At 36.6% G+C, this 7,370-nt stretch overlaps 1 protein-coding gene across 2 annotated transcripts; it reads right to left on the bottom strand.

Annotated features, from left to right (window-relative positions):
• Positions 1 to 3,752: 3,752 nt before the first annotated feature.
• Positions 3,753 to 6,898, bottom strand: LOC140816632 (uncharacterized protein At4g15970). 2 transcript variants are annotated; one of them, XM_073176012.1, is made up of 4 exons: positions 6,585 to 6,898; positions 5,201 to 5,561; positions 4,163 to 4,641; positions 3,753 to 4,081 (listed from the first exon to the last, which is right to left on the bottom strand). In XM_073176012.1, the coding sequence occupies exons 1-4, from the start codon at positions 6,620 to 6,622 to the stop codon at positions 4,018 to 4,020; spliced, it is 942 nt and encodes a 313-aa protein (XP_073032113.1). In that variant the 5' UTR covers positions 6,623 to 6,898; the 3' UTR covers positions 3,753 to 4,017. The 2 variants fall into 2 exon arrangements, with proteins under 2 accessions (XP_073032113.1, XP_073032112.1); XM_073176011.1 differs by having other exon boundaries at positions 3,755 to 4,081; positions 5,201 to 5,566.
• Positions 6,899 to 7,370: the final 472 nt, after the last annotated feature.

Raw genomic sequence — 7,370 nt, 5'->3', positions numbered from 1 at the left:
CTGAAAACCTTAAAGTCAAACTTTGACTCTGCTAGTCCTACTGCTTTTCTCGACCAGAATGTTATTCAAATTTTGTCAGAACAGCTGACAATTCTTTCTAAACAAATTGCTAATAAGGAAAAAGGCATTGCTCGACCTCCAAAGTTCAGTCTCCCTTCTGTTTCCGCAATTTTGAAAAGTCAGACAATTGAGGAACCGACCAAAGATTCTCCTGAAGTCAAGGTCTCTAGTACTCCTGTACCAGTAGAAGTTCCTACTCAATCTTCATCTCTGATCTCTATACATGATCTGGCCTCTGTTGATGAGGTAATCGAGTCGATTATGCCGACTCAAAAAGCACAAGATGAATTGCTTCAAACTACTCCTACTACTGCTGATCCTTCTCCAAAATCTCCTACTGCTACTACAACTGCTGCTGCGAGTGCTACTGCTATGACTACTGTTTCATCGTCTCTTCCAGCACTTGAGCAATTTTCAGAAGCTCACCAAGCTGAGATGGCAACTTTGTTGCATACTTCACCCTCTATTGTGAGCCACAAGCTGCATTTGTTCCTACTGCTGCTTTGCAGCAACCAGACGAAGGGCCAACAGAACAGTCTACTGCTTCAGAAGGACCTTCTGCTGAACCAGAACCAGTTGTTACAACTCAAGCAGAAGCTGCACAATTCTCTATTCCTTCTTTGCAGTCTCCTGAGCGTATTGCCCGACTGGAGGAAATGAGACAAAGATTGCGAGCAAGGACTCCTTCCCCAGCTGTGGAACCATTTGATCTAGAATTCCAAATTGATGCTCTCCAAAGGGATCTTTTAAATATTTCAGACAAGGTCAAGCGGATATCTTATGAAAATGCCGCCGAAATTCATGATGCTCAATTCTTCCGAGAACGCATGTCTAAGGAAATACAGACCACTGCGGAATCTCTGAGTAAAATGCATGCTGAGACCATCGTCTTTCGACAGGTCATAACCAGAAACTCCAGTCAGATCGCGCTTGCTCAATCTGATATATTTACCAGGATCACCGAGCATGATGAAATGTTTCGATCAATCTCCACCACCATGGACCTGATGGATGCCAAGATTGATTCTCAATCTCAAATTCTCACTGCTATTAATGATCGCGTTTCCAATCAGACTCCTTATCTGGAGATGCTGACTGATGGCATTCACAACTTATTTGGGAGGATGGATGAATTACTTGCTAGGGTCCTTCTTGATGATGCCAAAAAGGGGGAAGATGATAGAACTAGAGCAAGTAGCAGCAGACCAACTGGAAGGGATCAAAATCCAGATCAAGCTACCTTCAGGGATATTGGAACAAACTAATCTTTTCTCTGTGTTGTTATTAACAAACTTATATTTACGCTTTACGTGATTTTCTCTGGATATAAATTGTTTTTGATTATCTAATCTGCTCTTATCTCGATTTTATTAACACAGAACATCTAGGTTTTGGCATCACCACAAAGGGGAAATTGTTAGAATTAAAATTATTGTGGAGATGCTAAGGAAAAACCAGTAGATGTTGGATTAGTACAAAATCAGTAGAACTAGTAGACGTTGCAAAACAGAAGTAATTGTATCGCGCAAAATTGTTAGAATGAAGATGCTAAGGAAAAACCAGTAGATGTTGGATTAGTACAAAACCAGTAGAACCAGTAGACGTTGCAAAACAGAAGTACTGGTATCACGCTAAAAACTTGCTCGAATAATTTCTTAGCTAAAACCAGAACGAGAAGGATACAAAATTTGAAATATACACTAACAGAATCTTGCGTATCTAAAAATTACCGTTGATCTATTAACATGATAGCAGCATTTATTGCTTCATTAAATGCCATTAAATGATATACAAGAACATTTAAGACGGTATACCATTTTTGGTATGAACTGCAAATGATTACATTTGATGTATTCTGCAGGGTCCATTTTTAGCAATAAAGCTTGTACCACCAAAAGAAAAGAGCCGTTCATCTTTTTAAACGTTGAATAGAGCCTATATATGGAGATGAAGGATTCTGTGAAAGACCACCGAAGCATTGAACAACTATCAAAATTGAAAAACATTTTTGAGCATTGTTAGAACTTTCAGTTATCAATAGAGCTCAACACTGAAAAAGGCAGCACACGCTTCATTGCATACTGTTGATCATTGAGATCATATTGTGCTAGCTACTTCAGTTATATCTTCTTAAGCTATTCATTTCATCAATTTATTGATAGAAGAATTTGTAACTGGAAAAGAGTCTTTTCCAGAAGTGGAGATTATTCAAGAAGTTGAGTTGTAAAGCTAAGAGTTTCAATAGGCGAAGGGCAAGTCCTATTGAAGTGGGTGTGTACAATTGTTGTGCTGTATTCACCAAAGTCTTTTAAGTGATACCTTCTGGAAACAGAAGAAGGGGAGACGTAGAAGATTTATCTTCGAACTTCCAGAAACAATTCTTGTGCTATCTACTGCTTTTCGGCTTTATCATTTTTCACCCACTAGCCAACAGATTGTTTTCCGCACATTATTTTGTGATCTGCTGGTCTTTATACTTGAACAAGAATCGTTAAAATCTCTAATAGGATTTTAGCACATCATTCGAAAGAATTTTATAAGTTGGCCATTGAGTTTATTCAACCCCCCACTTCTAAACTCAACCCGATCCTCAACATACCTTGTTTGTGTCAGTTGCGTGTTTGCATGCTAACACAATGTATATCGAAAGGGTTTGATCGTCATTTAAAAAAGACACATAATATCTCTTCTAAATTTGAGAATCTTGGGGTATCTTCCTTGCCATCAGGCCGAGAGAAATAGTAGACAATCCAATGTTAGTTTTTGAAAATTAATTTTTGTCTTTATATATATGTGTGATAAATATTTTAATTTTTACAGCGATCTCAAAATCAAAACTTTATATTAAATCGGAATTCTTGATGCCTATAAATATGATTTTTGAAAAATAAATGTAGAAATACTTATAAATTGGATATTTATTTTCCTCTCTCTTAAGTAAACAAACTAAGACAATGATATAATTCTGTCACTTGAAAGTATGTATTTAATCTGATAAGTAATTTTCATTCAATTCTGTCAGAATACTCCAAGCATGATACAGAATGCAAAAGAAATTGCCAAGCATGTACAAGTAAACTTCTTGTATCTTGCTTTCGTATTTTAACCCCCATTTTCATCATTCGATTTTGCAGTCAATATCGGTCGGGAAAGTTCTCTCAATCTATCTATTCTACGTAGTAAAATGTGCAGAAGAAGAGCTTCTAGTAAATGCTTTGAAATTTCTTAGGTATCTACTTTCATTTTATCTATCCCAACACCCCATTTCTTCGCCTGGGGAAACCTGCCATTTCGAAGACTTGCACAATCGGAGTTTTCATTTTCGTCCCATACATACTCACCATTTATTTTGTCAACCGAAAAATTCGAATAGATCGGATTAAACAAAAGTCTACTGCTGTTTATATGAGATAGATGTGTCATGGTTCAAGCATACCAGTAAAGTTCTGGATTTATGATCGGATACGAAACATACAGACAATCTGTCCGAGATAGGTCTGATAAGGCATATTCCATTTTTGTTATGGGTCTCTCATCTACACAATGATTATTTGCATGAACTGAAAGCTAATTGATCATTCCCGCGCGTCCAGAATTGAAATTTTTTTAGTTTCACTACCTTTTGGTTCAGGTTTAGGAGGAACACCAACATTGAAAATTGACATATTTCACCATCAATGCGAGAACGAATCCTGTGATTTTCAGGCAGAAATACAAGAAGGTACATTGAAAATGGTTAGGATACTTCATTTACTACTATACGTTTGTTTACCTTATTTACATCAGATGAAAAGAAGAGTGTCTCCAAGTTCAAAAAGACACCAGGAGTACATTAAATACATAGGAGGAATGCAAGTATACAAATTCTGTTTCATGGCAAAGTTAGTCGTGTGTGTGGATCAGAATGGACAAGTAAGAGAAGATGTACAAGGGAACGAGCGAAGTTCAGTCAAAATGTCATCTATCCAAAATCTCTCTCTCATCCACAGATGGTTCCGCTGCCAATTGAAGAGAATCAAGGCTAGAAACAATTGGAACAAACGCGAGTTAGAAATGAATGACATCAAAAGATTAAGGTAAAATGTGATGAGGTCTACGTCACCTGCAATTTTGTGGAACTCTCCATGTGGACATGGTTTGTTTCAAGCTTGGTGGTAAAGATAAATAAAGTTTCCAGTCTTCTATCAAAATTCTAAGGTCATGAAGTTTGCTATCCAACCCAAAACAACAGTTGGCATGCATTGTACAAACTTGGTTTAGATCTCTACTTGGTTCACAAAAGCCACCAAAATAAGCAGTGTCCAAGAATTTGATTCTCAGCCCAATGTCTAAGATGAAGGTATCATACTTAATTCTATTGAGAACGTCTTGGTCGTGTAGTTGTGGATATTTTTCACGTGAGGCGTACCAGAACTTGTAAAACTCTATCGACCTGTTATTTGACCTCACAAACTTGAATCCTCCATTAGGTTTATTTTCAAGATCATCAGAATTGCCAGAGAAATGATCACATGCTATCTGAAAATCAGCATCCGATTGGAAGTGAGGAAATGGATCTCTGAACCACATGATATCTGCATCCTATAAATACGGAAAAGCAAAAACTTTCCATAAAAAATTAAAAGAAATTAGGGATAAAAAAAGGATTCAGAATAGACCGAATATTCTTAAGTATGGAAAGATTGAATGGCTTGCTGCTGCTGACCTCATTTATGAAAGAACAATTTCCATGCAGAACACTAAATGATAAGAATAATAACAGAGGATACCAATAAAGTATCCGGGCAACAAAGAAAAATAAGGAAAAAGAAAACTATTCAGCTCCAAAACATCACTTTTGATAATTTATCATCACATTAGATATTTTTTACGGGCAATATTTTGATCTCCCCAAAGATGAAAGTTTTTTACCCACACAAATAAGATAAAAAAAAGGGGGAAAGATGTCACATCATTTACATAACTAATAGACTTGGGAAACATTTCAGACGATGTCAAAATGAATTCCTGTTCTTTTTCGGGTTAGAGTGAAAAACTGGGACGACAAACAGTCATGCACATAACACACAGGCGCACACACACACACACACACACACACAAAATCGATGAATTTATTTTACACAGGGAAGGAGGAAAATACCGTGAACGCGAAGTTGTATCCCATTTCGAGTACAGACCGAAGGAAATCAATTCTTCTCCACATCATCTTCAAGTAGTTCGGTCTCATAAAATAGGCCTCACGTGAAAAATCAACCCCTTCCGTAATGAGGGCAAAGCAATGGGAGTGCACAACCAAACAACGAGAGAAAGCCTTTCGATCGAATGTAATAATAACCAAATGATTCAGAAGATGGCGAGTATGCTGTCCAATTCTGAAGCTCTCAAGAAATAAATCGATCACCGAATTCGGAGCTCCCCAAGCATCATTCAGGGTAGTCAAGATTACTGAATTGTCTTTCGTTGATGCTTCCTTCAAAATTCGTTCAAGACTATACTCCTCACTGTCCTACAAAAATAATAAAATAAATATATAGGAAAAAATGAGTGATAACTCTGTGAGGAAATCTTAACGTGCTAACATACCCCAGAGAGTGAGAAAATGGGGAGGTGATACATATAAAGGATCTTGAATTGACGCCAACCTAATATGATTGGTATGAAGAAGATACACCAGAGTTGCTACAATTTGATTAAATACCTTCAGATGTATAAGCATCATGAGATAGCGTGACCCCGAGAGTTATCAGAGTATATAAAGCAAATCATAGCCTGATTAAGTTTAGATAGAAATCAACACCATGGAGCTACAAGATTTGCGGATATAAATATATGGTATGAGGACGTTGTAAATTGAGATTGGAAAAGCTTCTATATAAGCTGTTATTGCTATTAAAGCAGGTTAAGTACTTTGTTCCTAGCTTTTTCATATATGCTCGTGCCAAACAAGGAAGTCTTCTTTCGAGATGGAAGGATGAGCAACGGATTATGGTGAAACTTTCAGAACCAATTAAAGTGTTACTACTTTGACAAGAATAAAAAATACTATCATGTTTGTTCACGTCCCAAAACAAATTTCAGTTTGTCCTTGATTGCTCAGGCTACTTTGTATCAGACTCAAGCACGCGGCGAGTTAGTAAACTAAATTCATAGATCTTTTCAAATAAAAAATGAAAAAAGTATAAACTATTCTAAAATAACTGAATTAGCATGTAGAAATTACTACAAGTTTTTAGTATAATGATTACCAATAAATTCAAATTTACACATCGAAGAGGTGCAGGGAACACCATACAGTAGAGAAATCCATTGCTTGATTGAGGCAAAAAGAAATAATATCACTTCAATCAATACAACAATCTTTACGAATCGTTTTTTTTTAAAAAATAAACTTTATACATCGAAGGCTCATCTATTGGTACTGATAGTAGCATTTACTCCACATTTAATCACTGAAACTTAGATTCAACCTCCTGTCTGGTAAAATGCTCATGCTTAAGGAATCAGGGGACGGAAAGGGAACTGACCGAGCTAGGAGAAGCATCTTCGAAAAAGGGTACCGCATGAGTGACAATGGGGCTGTAATTGTAGTAGGAAACTCGGAAGCCCACGGAGTCGGCTGCTCTGTAGAGGAAGAAGCAAGAGAGCGTCATCGTCAGCAGGAGGAGGATCGTAATTGCCGCTCGGCGGAGTACGGAGGCGCCGGTGACGAAATCCGACGGCATATCAACAATCACAATGGTCGGAGAGGAGAGAAACGAGAGCGAAACCGTCGCAGCGTGAGAATCGTGGGCACCCGAACTGCACCATTGTCTCTTTTCAGTTGTGCCGCATATGAGATTTCGTCGATTTCGAAAGAAATAGTTTTTGTTGTTTAAATAACGTTTTTTTATTAACGTATGGTCACTGCGTACTTTTCATGTATTTATAAAATATATTTATATTTGAGCAAATTTGAAAAAAATACATCTCTATATATTTGATGAGTGATCTATCGGATCTTAATCTGTGAGACGAGTTAATCCTACTCATATTCACAATAAAAAATAATATTCTTAGCATAAAAAATAATACTTTTTCATGGATGACCCAAATAAGAGATCCGTCTCACGAATATGACCCGTGAGACCGTCTCACACAAATTTTGCTATATTTGGAGTGATTTAAAATTCATTACCTAGATGATTTTTTTAACAAATTAATACGGTGAAAACTTTCTAAAGTTAGTTTTAATTCTTTACAAAGATAAATTTACATTTTTGCCCTTTTATTATTTAAATAAAGATATAATTTTTATCCACCAAATTAATTGT

Source organism: Primulina eburnea, chromosome 16 (assembly GCF_022965805.1).
Source record: "Primulina eburnea isolate SZY01 chromosome 16, ASM2296580v1, whole genome shotgun sequence".
Lineage (NCBI taxonomy): Eukaryota > Viridiplantae > Streptophyta > Magnoliopsida > Lamiales > Gesneriaceae > Primulina > Primulina eburnea.
This window is presented reverse-complemented; position numbering and strand designations above follow the sequence as displayed.

Bases quoted from the DNA above. Each gene is read 5' to 3' on its own strand.
- LOC140816632 (XM_073176011.1), bottom strand. From the start codon at position 6,782: ATGCCGTCGGATTTCGTCACCGGCGCCTCCGTACTCCGCCGAGCGGCA. The intron at 4,642-5,200 runs GTATTTTCCTCC...CCGTATTTATAG, and splicing joins GATACAACTTCGCGTTCACG to GATGCAGATATCATGTGGTT. The intron at 4,082-4,162 runs GTGACGTAGACC...AATTGTTTCTAG, and splicing joins AGAGTTCCACAAAATTGCAG to CCTTGATTCTCTTCAATTGG.